The sequence below is a fragment of the Pelobates fuscus genome, chromosome 1, assembly GCF_036172605.1.
Source record: "Pelobates fuscus isolate aPelFus1 chromosome 1, aPelFus1.pri, whole genome shotgun sequence".
NCBI classification, from domain to species: Eukaryota; Metazoa; Chordata; class Amphibia; order Anura; family Pelobatidae; genus Pelobates; species Pelobates fuscus.
This window is the reverse complement of record NC_086317.1, coordinates 480,347,640-480,370,950: the sequence shown is the minus strand read 5'-3', so window position 1 is coordinate 480,370,950 and position 23,311 is coordinate 480,347,640. Positions and strand designations below refer to the sequence as shown.

Sequence of the window (23,311 nt, the reverse complement as noted above, 5' to 3'; positions counted from 1 at the left end):
CATCTGTCATTCCTAGTATGTCTCTGCGGCAGTGGCTTTGCAGCAGTTCCAGCCTGAGTTTGTTTACCAGATAATTTACAAATCTCTGACTTCAAAAATACAATCTCCTGCCGCAAGATAGAGAACTGTCTACAGATTAGACAACAACCAAACCTCCAAAAAGTGGAACGCGAAACAATTGCATAGCAACTAATACACTGAACTAAGTCTGCCATTCCAATGAGGTAAATAATTTAAATCAAACGAATCTTAACTTTTTATTTATCCTCCTGAATACCTCAGATTACCTCCAGTTTATCTCCAGAATATCTCCAACCACACACACTTAGAAGCAACACTCTCCAGAATATCTCCAACCACACACACTTACAAGCAACACTCTCCAGAATATCTCCAACCACACACACTTAGAAGCAACACTTAGATGAAGCAACCAAGCTCTATTAGCCAAGCTAATGACAACAACCCTTATATACTCCTAAAATCACCTCCCACTAGGAATGTTTTACACCTGGGTAGGCCTCTGTTTATTTGCAAACAATAGCTAATTTAAACAGCAATCAATAGCAAGTAGCTACCTAATCAAATCAAATGCCTTATAATTACCAACAGGAAATCAAACCTTGTGCAATCAGTAACCTTTTCCTACAGATGAATCTTACCTGTAACAGTAACAAAGAAAACTCTTAGCACAACTCTTAGACAGTTGAAGCTTCTGTAAAACTCTCCAGAATATCTCCAACCACACACACTTAGAAGCAACACTTAGATGAAGCAACCAAGAGTTGAGCAAACCCGAACTTCAAAGTTCGGGTTCGTACCAGATTTAACGATCCATTCGTTAGTAGTTTCCCAGTGAGGTGGGCAGTTCGGTGACTAGGACCCAGACACTGTCTGAGCGGCGGTCGGAAAGTAGTGGTAGGCATGTCTCCACTCTCAGTGGAACTGGATGGCACAACAATAAATGGATATAAAACAAATAAAATAGAAACAATAAAAAAGTCCAATATCCTGGATATTGGACTTTTTTATTGTTTCTATTTTATTTGTTTTATATCCATTTATTGTTCCTGTACTCTGCTGCTCCAATTGGATTTGTGCTTTTAGTTTCTACACTGCCATCCAGTTCCACTGAGAGTGGAGACATGCCTACCACTACTTTATGTCTGTAAGTGTAACCAATAAATTCCTTTTGTATATTTTTATACATACTTCACCATGTATGGCTCTTTTTATCCATTTCTTTGAAGACATACACATGTTTGGATCTACTATCAAGTCCAATACTACATATACCCCAGGGGGGTGAGAGGCCTGATTTTCACTTTCGTTTGTGATTTCATTATTTGCTTCACATTTCACTATTATATTTTTACTGTGTTACGCTATGATATATATTCTTTATCATTCCAGATTTCACTACATTCTCACATAGAATATTTTAACTTTGGATATATTTCAGTAAAAAGAGTACTGGATACCAGAAGCCATCACCAGACTGATCCGCGGCTGTGCGCGCTTTCGGCATTCTCACCCTGATGATGCTCGCCTGTTTGCGCTGCAGTGTAACTTTGTCCTTCCTGCTCACCGCCTCATATGCGACGTGCCCACAAGGTGGAACTCCACCTTGCACATGCTGGAGAGACTGTGCGAGCAGCAGCAGGCGATAGTGGAGTTTCAGCTGCAGCATGCACGGGTCAGTCACTCTGCACCAGACTTGCCTTTCAATTGATCAGAGTTAAAGGATTTCAAGTGGACTCATTACAATGCCTCTAAAGAGTCCTGTATTGTTATTTGACATCTCTACCTTCCCGCGTCGGGAGTGGGTCATTTGCGCGCCTGCTACCTTCCTTGCATGTGATAGCCGTTTCTCAGATTCCCTCTCCGTAATCCAACCCTGATTCCCTGTTACCCATGGTCACCATGGTAGGCGCAGAAACTGACATCAAAAGTTGATATGGATGACATCCGAATGCAAAGTCGCCGCCACGAGGACGTACGATTGGCCCGAGGTTCTCTAGAGTCAACAAAGTGCCTGCGCAACTATAGTGTCAACAGCTACTCTGCCAAATGGATCTTCACTAATAGGTAGGGGATGGAGGGGGGCCCTGTGCCGATCCCTTCTCTTCCCCACTCTCTGGCAGACATCTGGCAGTACTGCCTCAGATCATGAGAGATGCTTGGCCAGAAGAAGCGGTGGGTGAGCCGAGACGCTGTCCGGCTCCTGCCCAAATGCCCTGCCAAGGGGATATCATGAGCTAGCTTCAGCAGCTCTTACCAATACTTCTCGGGTCTGGGGCTGGTGGTCTCTTACCAGCCGTGTCGTTGGGGAGCCCATTGAAAAAGTGCTCTAGCATGACGAGCTGGGTGATCTCCTCGGGGAAGTTGGCTTGATGGGAGTTGAGCCAGTTCTGGGTGGCCCTTGTGATGTGGCATGCCAACTCCGCATGGGAGTCCTTTCCGGGTCTCTCTAAACTTTTGTCTTTATTGCTCGGGGGTGACCGCATACCGGGCCAGGAGGATTTGGGTGATAAAGGGATAGTCTCTGATATGCTCTTCTGGTACAGCCCGGTAAATATCCGCTACCTTTCCCACTAGTTTGCTGGCCAGGATGGTGACCCAGTCACTGGGATCCACGTCTTGGAGTAGGCACTGGCGCTCAAAGTCTTCTGCTTCCTTGAAGTCTTCAAAGGCATTGTATGTTAGCTTGTGGGCCAGGGTGGTTGTGCTTCCCGGCGCCCTCTGCTCCCTTCTTCCTTCATCTGGGTTCATGGAGGTCGCCCTCTGTCTATTGGCAAGGACATAGGCTTGCACCTCCAAAAAGGTCCTGCTGAAAATCTCCTCTGAAGGTGGCTCTCAGTAATATGCCAGGCGCCGTTACACCTCCTTGCGCACTTCCTCCTCATCTCCTGCTGCTGCTCGCCTGTCTGCGCTGCAGCGTAACTTCGGCCTTCCTGCTCACCGCTTCATGAGACTGTGCGAGCAGCAGCAGGCGATAGTGGAGTTTCAGCTGCAGCACGCATGGGTCAGTCACTCTGTGGAACAGAGTTGTCTTTTTTTATATGTCCAAATATTTGGGGGGCTACCCCAATTAAAATATATATATATATATATATATATATATATATATAAAAACAGTGTTGGCTACCTGCTCTTCCTCCACCGCTGTTTCCACCTACACAGCCACGGTCACCACCTTCTCAACCTATGGGTCACTTAGTATAAACTATGTACACAATAGCAGAGGCTTGTGAAGGCCTTTTCTCCATGCATCAGGAGTTGAGCATTTCTCCATGCATCAGGACTGCAAGAAATACACCGCAGGTCGCAAATGTTTCTTTTTTTTACAACTCTAAGTAATGTGCCTATTAGTGTATCACCGAGCTCCCTAACTATAAAACAGAGTAATGTGCATTTTATATACCAGAGCTTCACTGTAATACATCTCACTATAATATGATGTTATGTTTGTGTTGTCTGTGTATTTGATAGGTGTGATGTCTGTGTGTGGTATGTATGTTATGTGTTGGCTGTGTGTTATATTTGTAATGGGTGTATTATCTGTGTGTGGTATACGTGTATTGGTTGCATGTGATATTTGTGCTGGATTTATTGGCTGTGTGTGATGGGTATTTAATTCAGATAAAGATATGCATTTAAGCCTATATGTGAATGCAGGTGTATATATTTGCAGAGTTATGTGCACACAGTCCCACAGTCAGATGCACAGTTATACATATACACTGTCAAATACACCACATGCACACAGCCGCAGGCAGATAGTCGCAGAAACACACAAGTACAGACAGTAACACACATACACAGTTACAGGCAGATAAACACACTCACACACAATTACAGAAAGACAGCCACACACACAGCCACACATACAGTCTGGCTTACACACACATACTTACATGCAGACAGCCACACACACACACACAAACACACAAAGGCAGACAACCACACACACAGCCACACACAGGCAGACAACCACACACAAAGGCAGGCAGTCGCGCACAGACGCCCACACACACACACACACGCAGACAGCCACACACACACACAAAGACAGACATAGAAGCAGAGAATGTGACGGCAGATAAGAACCATTCGGCCCATCTAGTCGGCCCAGACAGTCACACATAGGCCGTCACACACACACAGGTAGTCACATGCGCACAGGCAGACAGTCACACACACACACAGGCAGACAGTCACACACACACACAGGCAGACAGTCAAACACACAGACACAGTCACACACACACACACACACACACACACACACACAGGCAGACAATCACATAGACACACACAGGCAGACAGTCACACACACACACACATGCAGACAGTCATACACACACACACACAGGCAGACAGTCACACACACATGCAGACAGTCACACACACAAAAAGGCAGATAGTCACACAAACAGGCAGACAGTCACATAGACACACACAGGCAGACAGTCAAACACACAGACAGTCACACACACAGGCACAGTCATACACACACACACACACACACAAACATGCAGACAGTCACACACACACAGACACACACACAGTCAGACAGTCACACACACACACACACACACACACATACACAGGCAGACAGGCAAACACACATACAAAGTCACAAACACACACACAGGCAGACAATCACATAGACACACACAGGCAGACAGTAGCACACACACACACACGCACACACAGGCACACACACAAAAAGGCAGATAGTCACACAAACAGGCAGACAGTCACATAGACACACACAGGCAGACAGTCAAACACACAGACAGTCACACACACAGGCACAGTCATACACACACACACACACAGGCAGACAGTCACACACACACACACACACACACACACACACAGACACACACACAGTCAGACAGTCTCACACACACACACACATACACAGGCAGACAGGCAAACACACATACACAGTCACAAACACACACACACACACACACACAGGCAGACAATCACATAGACACACACAGGCAGACAGGCGCACACACACGCACACACACAGGAAGACAGTCATACACACACACACACAGGCAGGGAGTCAAACACACAGACAGACAGTCAAACACACAGACACTCACACACACAGGCAGACAGTCATACACACACAGGCAGTCATACACACAGAAACACACAGGCAGACAGCCACACACAGCCACAGTCACACACACACAGGCAGACAGTCACACATAGGCTGCCCAGACAGTCACACATAGGCTGTCACACACACACACACACACACACACACACACACACACAGGCAGTCACACGCACACAGGCAGACAGTCACACACACACAGGCAGATAGTCTCACACATAGGCAGACAGTCAAACAGACATACACAGTCACACACACACACACACACACACAGGCAGACAATCACATAGACACACACAGGCAGACAGTCACATACACACACACACACACACACAGGCAGTCATACACACACACACACACACACAGGCAGACAGCCACACACACACACACACACACACAGGCAGACAGTCACACACACAAAAAAGCAGATAGTCACACAAACAGGCAGACAGTCACATAGACACACGCAGGCAGACAGTCAAACACACAGACAGTCACACACACACACACACACACACACACACAGGCAGACAATCACATAGACACACACAGGCAGACAGTCACACACACACACACACACATGCAGACAGTCATACACACACACACAGGCAGACAGTCACACACACATGCAGACAGTCACACACACAAAAAGGCAGATAGTCACACAAACAGGCAGACAGTCACATAGACACACACAGGCAGACAGTCAAACACACAGACAGTCACACACACAGGCACAGTCACACACACACACACACACACACACACACATGCAGACAGTCACACACACACAGACACACACACAGTCAGACAGTCACACACACACACACACACATACACAGGCAGACAGGCAAACACACATACAAAGTCACAAACACACACACAGGCAGACAATCACATAGACACACACAGGCAGACAGTAGCACACACACACACACACGCACACACAGGCACACACACAAAAAGGCAGATAGTCACACAAACAGGCAGACAGTCACATAGACACACACAGGCAGACAGTCAAACACACAGACAGTCACACACACAGGCACAGTCATACACACACACACACACACACACAGGCAGACAGACAGTCACACACACACACACACACACACACACACACACAGACACACACACAGTCAGACAGTCTCACACACACACACACACATACACAGGCAGACAGGCAAACACACATACACAGTCACAAACACACACACACACACACACACACAGGCAGACAATCACATAGACACACACAGGCAGACAGGCGCACACACACGCACACACACAGGAAGACAGTCATACACACACACACACAGGCAGGGAGTCAAACACACAGACAGACAGTCAAACACACAGACACTCACACACACAGGCAGACAGTCATACACACACAGGCAGTCATACACACAGAAACACACAGGCAGACAGCCACACACAGCCACAGTCACACACACACAGGCAGACAGTCACACATAGGCTGCCCAGACAGTCACACATAGGCTGTCACACACACACACACACACACACACACACAGGCAGTCACACATACACACAGAAACTCACATGCAGAAAGCCACACACAGACACAGTCACACACACACACAGGCAGAGAGTCAAACACACAGACAGTCACACACACACAGGCAGATGGTCACACACACACACACATAGACACACAGGCAGAGAGTCAAACACACAGACAGTCATACACTCACAGGCAGACAGGCATACACACAGAAACACACAGGCAGACAGCCACACACAGACACAGTCACACACACACACACAGGCAGACAGCCACACACAGAGACAGTCACACACACACACACACACACACACAGGCAGACAGTCACACACACACACAAAGGCAGACACACAAACAGTCACACACACACACACACACACACAGGCAGACAGTCATACACACACTAACACACTCACACACACACACTCAGGCAGACAGTTACCTCTGTTCCTTATGGAAGTAGTGCAGCTCCTGGAGACTGGCTGTTGGGGGAAGCAGGGACTCCTTCCTGCTTCTCCTGCAGCAGTTACTCTGCACTTTAGCTCTGCCCCTGCTGCATGGTAAGCCTTGCCCCACCACAATATTATTTATTTTATTTTTTTATCCCAGCCGGCCATGTGTGAGCTGTGTCGGTCGCACGGCGCCCCAAGCTCCCATGGCGCCCTGTGCGACCGCACAGCTCACACACCCCTATGGCCGGTCCTGGGGTAGTGGATGCCTGGAATAGCCTTCCAGCTGAAGTATTAGAGGTTAACACAGTGAAGGAGTGTAAGCATGCTTGGGATAGGCATAAGGCTGTCCTAGCTATAAGATAAGGCCAGGGACTAATGAAAGTATTTAGAAAATTGGGCAGACTAAATGAGCCGAAAGGTTTTTATCTGCCATCACATTCTATGGTTCTATGTTTCTATGTTTCTAGTCATAAGGAAATAAGTATATGAAATAATGAAACAATGTAGACAATCAGCGAATCTCAAGTATACATATATCAAAGCAGAAAATCTAAGCCATACTGTTACAAATCGCTATTTGTAACTGGCCCTTTAAATGAGAAATTGCCCTGCTTCCCTGGATTGTGGAGAAGCATGTTTGCCAGCCTCCTGCCTCATGACTATGGCCCCTGGAAGATTGTGCCCCTGAAAACTTATTAACATTTATTGGGTGTGTATGGCCCTTTAAGAACCGTCTGGGGACATATTGTGACTTTGCTGAACAATGCCCCTTTAAGACTATGTCCCCAGACCGGTAAAATAACTTGTTCCTGGCTTTCCCCCACTTGGTTCAGTAAATAGGGCTTACTGAACCAAGTACCACACAGGCAGACCACCCAGAAGCTAAAGTGTGCAGGCAATTTACCTCCCAGGCTGTGAGGTTACTGCCGGTCAATTGCACGTGGCGGCGGCCATCTTGGTTTCCTCGAATGCGGTCAGCGGTGTATGCTAAAGATTCTGTGGAACTAAAATCGGCTACACATTCTGCCGAACACCGCTGACCCTTACCTTCTCCCATACGGAACTTGCAGCTCCAGAGACTAAGTCCCGTTCGAAAAGGGACTTAGTCGTTTTTTCGCATGAAATTGACCGACCGCACAGCCCAAATCTATGGAACTGTTTTGGGCAGGAAATTGTGCTTGCGGTCGGTCATAAAGGACTTCCAGCTAACTTTTGATCCACTGGAGGGATTTGGCTGATTTTTGGAAGGGTTTATGTTTGATGTATGCTGAGTCTGAATATGCAACTTTTATTGAAATTGAATGTATGGTTTTAAAGTTACAGTGTGTGTGTAAAAACTGTATTTTTATTGTATGTAATAATTGGTTTAACTGTTTATCTGAGGGGAGGGAACCTGTGGGCTGTACTATGCTGTTATTGGTTAATTTCATCCTCCCCCTGGGAGTGTCCTGTGTGTACCTTATCCTAATAAAAAGCAGGCTGGGTGTTCCAGTCCTCAGACCTCTTCTGACCCTCAATACGTAGCCTTGTCTCGTTATTGGAGGGAACTGCTATATCACACTGGGGATTGCTATGCGCCGCATATTCCCCTGAGCTCTTAATCACTTAGCTCTTGTAAGAGCTTGTTCCGGATACGCTCTCCTGGAGGAGAGGTCTTCCCCACACGGTCCTGGAGGACAGAAGCCGATCCAGGGTGGAAGGAAGACGGCGCGGCTCCAGTTAAGCTACGGCGGTTGTGGAGCCTGCGGTGGTTGTGGTGTCGTCTGCAGTGCTTGGAGTCCTCTGAGAGCGCTAGGAGCATCCATCAACGGAGGGTACTCGGTCGGAGTACACGGAGCTCCGTTACACATACCACGTGGAAAACCAAAACACACAAAATCAGTACTAAGATCATACAAAAAAACTGAAACCAAATTAGCAAATCACAATAAACACAGCCAACAAACAAATTACATCTCTCATAACAACAAACAGTGAAAAAACAAAAGAGTGGGGAGGGAAAGGAATGGAAAATACTCACCTACTGTAATTACTAAAGCAAGCATAATCTTTAAATTTACAACACAAGAGTCAATATTTAGCATTTTTAATGCTTTGAGAGATGAAAAACGCAGCATTAGATAAGGGGATGAAATGGAAAGTCTGAAATGTTTTCTCCTGAGACCGATCCGCTGCATGTAAAATATCAGCAAGTGAACCGCTTATGAAAAAATGGAAGTAGCCATTGCTCCTCAAATGGAATGCACATAGAATCAAAAGTCAACACCTGCCAGGGACAGGAACCAACAGTCCACCTTGCTACAGTATTGTCTGACACCTGTCCATGAGAAAGACGTTGCCTCAAAAATGAGGACTTCCAGATCCTGAAGCCACTGAAAGTCTGGAGTTTAATGGTCGCTGGGAGAGGCAAACATTACCAACCAAAAGGAAACCCTCCAAGATGCAAGGAGAGCGAGCACCAGTGTATCCAGTTTCCAATTGCTGTAAACAAGAGAACCAATCAAAGTTAGTTTCCCTCGGCAGATACTCTGCCTTCAACAATATGTTGCTGGGAAGACAATAATCGAAAATCTCCTTCAGAAAATCTGACAGAACATTAGAACGAGTGCCGCAAAGGTGATTGATGCAACGTACTGACACATTGTCTGTGTGAACACTTGGACCTCCCCTTTTCCAGACTGGGTATGGTGAATGAATCCCTCGGAGCTCCAAGCAATTGATGTGTAGAGAAAGTTCTTGATCGATCCATACCCCTCCTGTGGACAGACCTCCGCCAGTTGTGCCCCAGCACCTCGGGTGGCATTTGACTCTTGTGTGAAGTCTGTATGATTACCAAACATGACCCAAACATTCCAAGCCTGCATGCTGCCCAGCCACCACTGCAGTTCTATCTGTCCACCAATGGGACCGATTGGTCGTAAGTGGGGTTCTTCCGATACCATTAGCCGCTGCATAGCCCAGTAGTGCATTGAACCCTGGAAGATCAACTGAATTGAGGAATACATCGGCCCCACGATCCATATGCATCATTTAACCACAATTCCTTAAGCTCCTGATCAAGATAGGTTTGAATGGTTTCCATTGGATGGGGACATCCTTGAACTTGATCACATATTCTTGCACAGTTTGCAAGCCCCACATTTCCAAGGATAGGTCTTCCCTATTATGTAAAAATTAGAAAGACAGCTAGCAGTCGGAATTGCAGAGGTAACAGGGACCAAGATTGCCATGCATGAGTGGTGCTTTGCATTTGGATGATTTAGGTCAAGCCTCTTTGCTCTCCCAGTGGTGTTAATGGGGCGCAAAAACAGGTAGAGGAGTCAGCCCTATAGTGTACCTGCTCTCTGGAAGAGGCAACTTTTGGAAAGTAACTTTTTTTTTTACCGATGCACTGCTGCATTGATCCTTAGGGTTTTGGGAGTCCTCAATAGTCAATCACAATCACCCAATGTACAAAGAATCACAAGGGCAACAGTACATAGGCAGACAGACAACAATACAATTCCTATTATGCACTGAGGGCAGCTGGTGGCATGGGACCAGGTGGAGGAGCTATGGACCACAATGCAGTTCAAAATCAGGCACAGTAAGTACAGGCCAGATAATAAAGATGGTCTAACAACTGGGGCTTAACCCCATAGGAAACAACAAAGCAGGCACCCCAAAGGAGCACTATTACTGGTAAGTATAAGGGGGCTCACCCCATAAACCAGTAGGACAAACAGCATCTACCACTCAAGTCAACCTCCCAGTGTCAATATAGGAACAAACTTGCAGAATATGGAGGAGCTCGGATGCAAGATGAGCCTGCCAAAGAAAAGACAGTAATGGGGCACGCAGAGCCATTAAAGGGACAAATAAGGCACAGTATTCAAGCAAATAGAGCATGCTAGAAAAGTGGCAATTAAAGCCCACTAGTTTGCAAGCAGAGTCTTCCAGAGAAAAAAGGAAAATAAAGGACCACAAACAAATCCCACACTAACACTACTCCCAAAGAATAAAATAAAACATCAATAACAATACAGCAAACTAACACAATAATGCAACATAGAGAGACAGTGAAGAGAGCAGAAACTCTGAGTTTTCCGTGGGATGGCGCAATAAAGAATGAGGTGGTGTTTGGGTTCACTGTTCCTGATATATACATTACTTGTTTCTGATTGGTCCTTTGTTATATATATGTTTCTTTGCTGCTATGGATAAAATACGAAGCCTGCTTTCATGTTGTACAATTTAAATGTACATTTCTTGAGCATAAGACCAGTTAATTTTATTAGAAAACTGTTACACATCTTATTTTTTCCCACAGACCCTTCAAGCGTAATTATGTGAACATTCTGAATTTTCTTTTTGCCATTGAAACGATTAACAATAATCCAGCCCGGTTACCAAATATTACACTTGGATTTCACATTTTTGATTCATGTTTAGATACAAATAAGGCTGTAAAAAGTGTTTGGCAAATTTTATCTGGACCAAGAAAGACTGTCCCTAATTATTCCTGCGTGGAACGTGGGAAGCTGGGAGGAGTTATTGGCGATCACTTTTCATCCACCACTGTGCCAATAGCACAGATACTGGATGTGTATGGCTATACACAGGTGAGTTGAAAACCCCTTATAAACAGATATTAGAAAGCAAATAGCATAAAATGCAAGATAGATATCCAAACCCCCACCTCTCCATCACCTCCTCCCCCACCATTCCTCCCCCCACCCCAAAAAATAAAAATTAAAAAAAATAACATATCAGTTTTATTTTTCATTTTATGCTGAAATAGAAATATATTGCACTGTAGTTTATGGGATCTGTGTAATTTCAAAGTTAACATAAAAGTAAGAAGTGGGGTTATGTATAAAAAGTGTCATATTTACTTTAGGCACTTCCTATTTGCACCTGTTTATTCCCAAAATATTCTTTACTGTGCCTCTTTCATCACTTTATTTTCATGTTTCATTTTGGTTTTTTTTGGTTCACAAATGTATCACTACAAATGTATGATGTTCAAGGGTGTGTGGATTAAACGTTGATGCGAATGGACATCGTTTAAGAGCTCCATGGATTAAGTTAGTTATTCTGTGCTATTAATTGTTTTTTTTTGTTGTTGCCTAATGGGTACCAGGAAGAAAACCCACAACTCCTCAGAAGAACGTAGCAAGATCCCCCAATGATTCCAATATAGCACACGTTACCACTAACTGCTTCTCCTCCAGTAAATTGGGCCATATCAATGCAGGGATAAGGTACCTCATCTGAAACCTTCCATGTAAGGCCAACCTAGCAAACACATTGGCAAGCTGGATAACTCTTGCAAGACGTAGATGGAAAATATCCTCCAAGTTAGCCATTAAGTTTGAGACCTGGGGGACAAATATGATCTTTTTGCTCAAATTTAGTTCTCCATAAACCACTAGAAACCCCTTTCATATTTGCAGAGTCCACTGAGTTTTAAAACATAAAGATATTCCAATAGCGGTTTATCATGCGTTCCAATGCAACATTTCTCTATGTGCACTCCATCCTTGCCCCTTGACTTGCTTGATGTTAATTCAGACACTGACTGCTACAGTTCATCATCCTTATATGACTACAGACTTTCCTGCGTCATTGTTTCAAGACAAAATACTTTTAAATACATAAATGGAATCAACACAGTAAAGGAGGAGAGTATATTTCAAACAAGAAAAACTAACACAACAAGATGACGTAGTCTTAAATTAGAGGGGCAAAGGTTTAAAAATAATATCTGGAAGTATTACTTTACAGAGAGGGTAGTGGACGCATGGGCTAGCCTTCCAGCTGAAGTGGTAGAAGTTAACATAGTGAGGGAGTTTAAGCATGCGTGGGATAGGCATAAGGCTTTCCTAGATATAATAGACTAATGAACGTATTAAGCAGTATTACGCAGACTAGATGGGCAGAAGGGCTCTTATCTGCCATTCTATGTTTCGTTTGTGGATCATTCCTGATAGAGGAGTATGCCCTGTTGTGATATTCCCTTAGTGGTCCAAGAATGTGTTATTTCAAGTCACTATTTTTAGTCTTTATTTTGTTTATGGCTTGTATATTAAACAATCTTCACTCTATGGTCCCTGAACTTTGACTTGTCTACTCTATTATTTTGCTCCATGTCTCCCTGACCTTGGCTTATTTACGTCTACTCTGATTTGTGCTAGGCCTGACCACTCTAAGGTCTGGTAATGCACCTCTGTTTACTATTCTTTCTTACCTTAGTAAAGGGACGCTATAGTCACCAGAATAACTATAGTTTATTGTATTTGTTCTGGTGAGTATAATCATTCCCTCATGGTATTTTGCAGGAAACATTTTTTTTTCCATAAAATTCAGTGTTTACATTACAGCCTAGAGATACCTCCACTGTCCACTCCTGAGATGGCTGTTAGATGTGTTTCCTGAGGTAGTGCTTCACAGTGTGACTGACATTGAGTGTCTCAACCCTCTGCATGGAGACACTGAACTTTCCTTAAAAACATAGATATTCGTCAATTCAATGTATCTCTGTGAGGAGATGCTAATTGGCTAGGGCTGTTTGGCTTGTGCTGGCTCTGCCCCTGAACTGCCTCCTTGACAAGCTCAGTCAATCCAGTGGTTTCCTATGTGAATGCATTGTGATTACCGTATATACTCGAGTATAAGCCGACCCGAATATAAGCCGAGGCCCCTAATTTTACCCCCAAAACTGGGAAAACTTATTGACTCGAGTATAAGACTAGGGTGGGAAATGCAGCAGCTACTGGTAAATTTCTAAATAAAATTAGATCCTAAAAAAAATATATTAATTGAATATTTATTTACAGTGTGTGTATAATGAATGCAGTGTGTGTGTATGAGAGCAGCGTGTGTGTATGAGAGCAGCGTGTGTGTATGAGTGCAGCGTGTGTATGAGTGCAGCGTGTGTATGAGTGCAGCGTGTGTATGAGTGCAGCGTGTGTATGAGTGCAGTGTGTGTGTATGAGAATGCAGTGTGTGTATGAGAATGCAGTGTGTGTGTATGAGTGAGAATGCAGTGTGTGTATGAGTGCAGTGTGTGTGTGTATGAATGCAGTGTGTGTGTATGAGTGCAGTGTGTGTGTGTATGAGAATGCAGTGTGTGTGTATGAGTGCAGTGTGTGTGTGTGAGAATGCAGTGTGTGTGTGTATGAGTGCAGTGTGTGTGTGTTGCAGAGCCTTGGTGGGGGGTGGGCAATTTTATTATAATTTTTTTAATTATTTTGATATTTTTTTATTATTATTTCTTCTTATTATTTTTTATTTAATTTCATTATTTTTTAATTTTATTATTATTATATTTATTTTTTTCATCCCCCCTCCCTGCTTGATATATGTCAGGGAGGGCGGCTCTCCTTCTCTGGTGGTCCAATATTATTAAAATCCCTCTTTCTAAACTAAACAATAGGTACAATCTTTGCTAAATCAATAGAAATTATTAGAAATATTAATTACTCTATAACCTCTCCTCAAAAGCAGAAATGGGAAAGAGATCTAAACTGCCAATTAGATCTGCAAGAGTGGCGTAATGCTATTAATAAGACACGAAAGCAAGTGCAATGTTTAAATCTAATAGAAATCCATTATAAACTTGTCCACAGATGGTACTTAGTCCAGTGGGGGCTGTGGGGGTAGTTCAGTGGGGGCTGTGGGGGCTGGCAGAGCTGTAACTTACCTGACCTGCAGCTCCTGTCAGCTCCCTCCTCCTCCGCGCCGTCCGTTCAGCACCTCGGTCAGCTCCCAGTGTAAATCTCGCGAGAGCCGCGGCTCTCGCGAGACTTACAGTATGAGCTGATAGAAGAGCTGACCGGACGGCGCGGAGGAGGAGGGAGCTGACAGGAGCTGCAGGAGAGGTAAGTTACAGCTCTGCCAGCCCCAGTCTGTATTATGGCAATGTAAATTGCCATAATACAGACTATTGACTCGAGTATAAGCCGAGTTGGGGTTTTTCAGCACAAAAAATGTGCTGAAAAACTCGGCTTATACTCGAGTATATACGGTAGCTCAGAACCCCACTTCTGATGCTATTAGCCAAGGAGGCAGATCAGGGGCAGAGTCAGCAGCAGCAGACTGGGAAAAAAGGTAATATTATACTATATTAAGGGGGTCAACATGGGGCAGGCATGGAATACATATCAGGTCAGGAATACATATCTTTATGGTCAGGAATATGTCTGTATTCCTGGTCCTATAGTGTTCCTTTTAGTTTGACTAGTTTGGCTCAAGAGAGTCACAACAGGTTAGTGTTTTACTAGTAAGGCAAGATTAGAAGTGTTGGGACACACCTCTGTTTATTACATTGCTCATCTTAAGTGAGGATCTAGCCTGTGGTTGTTGATGATGTTGTAAGATGATAATTTGACTCCACCCCGTCTCTTTGCCAACACAAGATCCTGATCTATTGAACTCATATGAAATATCAAAAAGAGCTGTCACAATTTTAAAAAATAAAAATCTTTATTTCATTGGTACAACCATTTGAGTATGTAATGCACTTTGGGTTCACTCCTGAGGTTGTGGAGCTGAAACTCTATTTCAGGTAAACATCAATCTCTTGGAAATCACCACTTTACACCACTGCTATTTGGTTTTACAGGCAGGTTGAGATCAGTTTCACATTTGGGTGCCCTGTGTGAGAAATCTTCATAACACCCCTCCCTGGCTACACCCCATTTATTTTAAACCTCCCATTCTTATTAAGCCCAATACAAAGAATATTAAAGGAAACCTATAGCCTAAAACTATAGAACACTGTATTCCTAATGCTGTAGTGCTTTGTGGTGTATTTAGGTTCTTGCGCCCTCAAGTCCAAGTGAAAAAAAAATGTTGTATTTACCTTTTTTTCCTCGCAGCGCTGGTCTCTGCACTGCTGTCCCACCTCTATGGCTTAAATCATCATGACTGATTACCTCATCCAATCAAATGCTTTCCCATAGGACAGAATTGCGAGGCTAGTGTGCATGTACAGCAAAACGCCACACTGTACCAAACAAATGGTCTCTTCCTCTTGGCTATTTCAATGGAAGCACCTCTTGTGGCTTTCAGAGTGACAGTCACTAGAGGCAGCTAAACCACAGATTACACAGATTAGGGCATGACAAACAATAATTGTCCAACTAATATATAAACACATTACGGAATAAATATAAAGTCTGAAAAGTGTCAGGATGTCATGTAATGGAGACCCAAGTGCACCTGGAAACCTATTCTGTGTGTGTGCATGCATGTCTAAGGGCTGTAGAGAGAGAAAATGTGTGTGTGTGTATGTGTGTGTTAATTTTTTTAAAAAATGTGTTAATTGGGGGGAGGGGGACCCGAGCCAAATGGTCGCAGGTTAGCAGAGCTCTGCCAAAGAAAGCTCTACAAAGCGACAAAAACTGTGCCCAAATTGCTCAAACAGCCTAATACAGATACCAGAGATGGAAAAAAAGCGGCGGAGTTAAAAGAACGGGCGACTTTGTTCAGTGCCCGCACTCCACAATTGAAATCGGTGGACCCAAGATGGCGCAGACTCCGAATCGGATGGAGACCACGGGGGCAGCCCACAAGGGGTAGCCTGTAATTGTGGGATGGGTTACCTGGCTATAAACGCTCAGGCCCCCTCCTAATTAGTACTGAAATTGCTGTGTTCATTCAGAACCTTTTGACTTCCAGTTCAACTTACCTGGACATCGCTCCCACGTGGTCCGCTTCCGTCCAAGTGCTACCAGCTACTTACTCATCCTGATCGGTACAATCCCGGCAGTCTCCGTGCCCAGCATTAAGTGCTGGAGCCATGGCTTGCTACCTTTGATTCCGGCTAACTCCCATCCTCCTCAGCCACCCTTGCAGCGTTTCCAGTGCCTGGATACATACTTACCTGCTCCAGGGTTCCGTTTCCAGGGTCCCAGAACTGTGAGTCTCCCATCCACACCACTTTCAGTCAGACGCCTGGCGCCCATTCATACATTTATGCCCATTCACCTAAACTTTCATTCATACTTACCTTACTGATCCGTGCTCCATTCAGTATCTCACTCCACGCATGCGCATTCACCACTCTGGTACCTACCCTCCAACGCTGGTCGGCAAACCGACCGTTCGGCAAACGAACAGTTAATTCCAATACTTACTATACACACGGCTGCTCACGACGACCCCTGGTGGCCAAAACATATTATTACATGGAAATGTTTTTCATTTAAATTCTGATTCTGTTTCCCTCCTTTTTTTCCCTTCTGTTTTAAATTACTAAATCGTGTATAAAATTCATCATATGTTTGCTTGACAAGTCACCATAGGTATCCCTATGTATGCATATTACGGCATAATTATACCCAAAATAGCATTCTAACGGCAATATGCTAACTGTATTATTTGTGTATTAACCTTAAAACGTCCCAGGTTACTAATAACTACAATACATTACCTGTCCCCTATACCAGGTATTTTCTAAACCTTACCTCTACTCACAGCCACACCTGACTGCCTCAGTTATAAACCTGTTAAAGACGCATTCTGTTTTTGATCATACGGTAAGAAAAATAGACTCCAGCGTACCCCACACCGGAGGCTTGTCCTGTCCTTGTTATGTTCTTTATATATGAGATGTATCACTAACTCATTTGAATCCATTATCAACTCCTCCCCTGAACTTGAGGCTCTCATCGGACTCCCATTCCTAGCTCATTACAGGTATATGTATTACGGATCACTTCATCCCTAGGCTTTATACATATCTAAGATGATACAGTGGATAACTTTAGCTTTATCCTCAGATAACACCCCGAACTTGTGTTAAAGCAATTATCCCGACAGAACCATTGTTACCAGCCGATCAGGTGAGACCCTCATAAAAAAAAAAAATAATAATAATAATTTAAAATATATATTATTCTACCCTTTTGCAGCCACCATTCTAAGGCCCCATGGTATTGAATATCTTTTCCCTAAATGCAAAGGGACTCAACTCGCCCAAAAAAAGGCGACTAGCGTTAGAAGAGGCCAAACTCCATGATGCACAAGTAGCCTGTTACCAGGAGACACACTTCAAATGGGGTCACAGACCCACCCTTACTTCTAAACAATTCCCAGTAAATTTCCATTCATGCTATACCACAAAGAAAAGGGGTGTATCAATTTTAATCAGCAGATTGATTGGTCAGGAAAATTAGTGACAAGAAAGGGAGATATTTAATCTTACAATGCTATATCAACAATAACCCATTTACTTTTATCAACATGTATAGCCCTAACGATAACCAACTGACGTTCCTAGACACTATCTTAGCACTGGCTAGCGCACACCCCTTTGGCAAGGTGATTCTGGGAGGTGACACCAATTTTTTGCTAGATGCCGAATTAGACTCATCACAATATAGAGAGATACTAGCCCACACGCGAAAGCGCAGAGAAGCTCAAACCTTGATGACCCATAACTTTATTGACCCATGGAGACTAGCTCACCCACTAGAAAGAGATTACTCCTGTTACACAGCAGCACACAGATGCTATTCTCGGATTGACAGATTCCTAATCCCCTCCACTTCTTTCCCCAAGTACAAGACACACAAATTGGCTTAATTAAATGGTCAGACCATGCCCCAATTATCATGCAATTAAGAGAACAATTCAACACCAAAGGTCGAGGCAGTTGGCGTCTAAACGACCGCCTTCTCACAGACCCAACTATCGTGACACAAATAGAACAAGACTTAAAGGATTACTTCCTAGAAAATGATACCTCTGAATCGTCAGCAGATACTATCTGGCTAGCACATAAAGCGGTTATCAGAGGCTGCTTTATTAAACATGCCAGCTACGCGAAAAAAACAACATCTAAAAAAATACACTGATTTACTCACTGAACTAACAGCCATAACGCATATAAATAAACACAACCCGACTCAATCTAGTCATTCTAAAACGCTACAGCTACAAAAACAACTTAGAGATCTAGAATTCTCGAAAACTATTTTTATTCTGAGAAAATTAAAACACAAATTCTTTACCTCTGGCAATAGAGCGGGAACCAAATTGGCCTCACAACTGAAAAAAAGGCTACCCACTTCTAAAATAGCATACTTGGAAGACTCACAAGGAGTTCGCACATTAGACCCAGATAACATAGCTAATGAATTTGCTACCTATTACAAATCTTTATATAACCTAAAGGATGACTTGTCCACTGACGTTCCTACAACCGACGCCATAGAGTCCTTCTTATCTGACCTTCACCTACCTACCCTACCCCTTGAAGATATAGCATTCCTTACTGCACCCTTTACTACAGAAGAAATTTCAAATATCTTCACTGCCACCTCATAAAGCACCAGGCCCAGATGGCCTCTCTAACGAGTACTATCACACGTTCTCACATATACTCTCTCCACACCTACTAGCCCTTTTTCAGCACAGTGCCCAACAGGGATCTCTACCCAAAGAACTACTACTTGCCCATATCTCAACATTGTCTAAACCGGGGAAGGCCGCAACCAGTTGCAAAAATTCGATAGACTAAATTGGCAATATATGCAGGCAGTTCTAGCCAAATTTCAAATTCCCAAGCAACTTATCACTCAAATTATGGCCCTGTACACTGCCCCAGCCGCAAAAGTCTCCTGTTGCAGCTTTCTATCTGACCCATTCATGATCACTAATGGGACCCGACAGGGCTGCCCCCTCTCCCCCCTATTGTATATCCTATCACTTGAACCCTTAGCCCATAAAATAAGACAACACAAACATATCCAGGGAATACAAGCCCAAGAACAAGACTATCAACTCGCCCTATTTGCTGAGGATATCTTTATAGCATTATCAGATCCTAAGACGGCTCCACCGCACTAATTGTAATTACTGCAGGAATTTGGAAAGATTTCACACTACAAACTAAACCAGGATAAAACACAAGCCTTACCTGTTAGACTCCCACAAAAAAATAGTGCACCAATTACGGAATCTTACTCCTTTGACTGGAGGACATCCTCCCTTACATACCTGGGAACCAAAATCACTCCCCTCCTGACAGGCATAACTCAACACGATTATACCCCCCTGATCCAGATGTTCTGGGAGGAGTAGGTCTACCAAACATCTGACTATACCTCCAAGCTTCGATACTAACTGCGGGCATTACTCTACACACACAGAAAGGGCAGATACAATGGGTAGACCTAGAAGGGAAACAATTTAAGAATCAATCCATAACCGAATATATGTGGACACCTAAACACCTGCGCCCCCCAGAAAAAGACATGCTCCCTACTACACAACTTACACTACATGTATGGGACAAGTTCATGCACAAACTTGGCTATGGAAAAAAGATTCATCCCAAAGCGCCATTATCGGTGCTTGAATGCATATCCCCAATTGGCTCGCTGGAGAGATGGAGGATATTAGGTATCACACAAGTAGGCCATATGCTAGAAGGACGAGCGGTAAAGACCTTCCAGGACCTCCAGCGGGCCTGGAGTCTCACTATACAAGACACCTTTCTCAGTTTACAGGTGCAAAGCCTCTTACTCGCACATACCCACTCCACCCTCACCCGAACGACCGACCCCCAACTCCTAAACCCACAGTTGGTATTACAGAGATGCATAAATACCCCTACCAAACCAAAAGCATTATCTCTCTGTTATAAAGCAGAACTAGAATTACAGCCCAAGAAACCAGATACTTGTAGGTCCCATTGGGAAAAAAATAGTGATATAACATTGACAGACGATAAATGGCTCGGTGCCCTAAATCACTTGTCAAAGTGGACTAAGTGCTACACTCACATAGAAGCACATTGAAAACTTCTTTATCGCTGGTATATGACATTCCACAAATTGAGTAAAATATAACCAACATCACCTTCGACATACTGGAGATGGATGACGGAGCAAGGGACTCTACTTCATATATGGTGGTCCTGCGATAAGATATGTCCACTATGGACGGAGGTACATTCCCTACTGGATCAGTTGGGAATCAAAGGATTCCAATGACGGTATCGACCTGTCTCCTACTACTGCTGAATAGAGACACCCACCAGACACACCATCAACTAATAGCGCTCACCATGTCAGCGGCTCGCAATTTGATTGCAACAAACTGGAAAACCCAGGTGTGCCAATCCCCCACTCAACTCAAAGATAAACTCCAACAATTTTATGTTTACGAACGCATGCCATTAGATTCCCCAACTAAAACCAAAAAGTGTCACATAACATGGGCCCCATGGCAAGCCTTGATGAATCTTAAAGCCGCAGATATTATGCCCTCTGTGAGAGATGAAACCTAAGGCCTAAACACCCATAGACCCCAAATACATTACCAGATCTACACTAGTCACCTGAAAATGGAACCACCCGGTAGACCCAATCCGATATTATGTGACGAAACTCTGTGTAAAATTAACTGAACGCTTGAACAGTAACCATGTTGACCTTGTTATTTGTTATTTGTTAATAGTCATCTGTTAATTAGTATGTGATAGAACCCATTGCTCCACGTATCTGATTCTTTATCCAATTGTAACATTCAGAGAGATCAATCTCAGATGTGTTTACGACGGTATAAAACTGCTATCGTGTTCTACAACACTTGTATTAACGTGAACCATATTGTACCTGTACCTCGACTACGATTTTGCAATGGATATGTATGTAAAACCTTTAATAAACTATAAATCTGAAAAAAAAAATATTATTATACCCCAATTAAATGCCAACCCTAACCACCTATTTCATTTTTCAGATTCCAAAAATATCCTCTAATTCTCCATAGAGTACGTTTACAAAAATAGGTACATTCGCCTGACACTTTCTCCCCCGATCCCAAATGAATAGGGCTTTCAACTGGTGACAATTAGCGTATGGCCCCTAGCTTAAATTGTAAAGTAAACTGTTCCCGTGAGGCCAACACCCATCCTCATCGGAGGTATACGCCCCTCGGTCCAACGCATAGCTAGAGCCTCACACTAACCACCCTTGGTTACCAGTTAGGGCCTCACCAGTCACAGCCAATTACTTTGTCTTGTTACAATCACCGAGAGGCCAATGATCCCGCCACATCATTCAAGTGCCCCCCGTCCATCCGGCCCTCCTCATAGATAGAGCCTCTCTCACCTCTTGGCACTAGTAGGACCTCACCTTCCTTGTAGAATAGATAATGTTTCGCCTCCGGCCTAGCTAGCACCAGTTGACTCAGGCACCTTTGCTCACGATCAAGGTCCCGTCTCTTACCCTGTTTTCATTTCTAGTATGTCTCAATCCCATGACCAAGAAGAAGAGCTGGCCATACCTGAAACCCCAACCAGGCCTCCCACCCCGGCTGGCCCAAGCACACATACCGAGAACTTAGAACCAGCCAGCCCATACACTCTCCGGTCATGGACCATCCCCAAGCTCGCGGCCAAATTACACGGCATGGGGGTCCCATTTCTAGCTACAGCCCGCAAGGCCGAACTATACAACATATTCATCACTAACATGTGTACTCCCCAGCCTGGAGTGGTTCTGCATTCTGAAAACTATAATGAGATCAATGGTCTGATGTCATCTCTCCTGACCTCAATCACCACGATCAGCGCTAGGCTGGACAAGCTGGAAACCCCTCAGACTTCGACAGTCACCTCACCCATACCAATCCCCACTTCGGCTCTCCTCCCCCACGCTAATGATACTCCCATAAACCCAATGCCAAGCACGTCCACTCACATCATCACGCCTGCACACTTTGTACCCCCGACAATATGCAAAGATATTCTGGAAGGCAAGGACATAAACCTTGTATCACTACTGATCGTCTCCCAAGATGTGGTGGAAAACAAGGCCTATTTCTACGGTGATCTTTCGGTTGTGCTAAAAGCCAGAGATCCTAGGCTCAACCAAAAGCTCACCATACCTGAGTTTGTCCTTGCCTTTGGCCTCTATCGTGACGTAATTTGTTCCACCTCCCCGCACCGTAGGGAGGAACTGGACTTGTACATGCACAAGTTGGTGGACCTAGGGACCTACCAACTGGAGTAACATGGATACAGAACTTTTCTGCCGCCACTTCGCTGGCCAAAAGCCTCCATATTGTGCCCTGTGCGCCTCCATCTCACACTCCACCAACTTGTGCCCAGTCAATCCTAGCCTTCCTACCACTAGTCATGCTTCCTTCGGTTCCTCCACTGCAGAACACAGAGGATTGAAGGACAAGTTG

At 44.3% G+C, this 23,311-nt stretch overlaps 1 protein-coding gene across 1 annotated transcript in view; it reads left to right on the top strand.

Moving 5' to 3' along the window:
• Positions 1 to 23,311, top strand: part of LOC134585764 (uncharacterized) — a 131,725-nt gene that overhangs the window by 18,455 nt on the left and 89,959 nt on the right. The window contains exon 2 of the mRNA XM_063441230.1: positions 11,433 to 11,724. Coding sequence (XP_063297300.1) covers positions 11,433 to 11,724 — 292 coding nt within the window. The remainder of the gene's footprint in view (positions 1 to 11,432; positions 11,725 to 23,311) is intronic.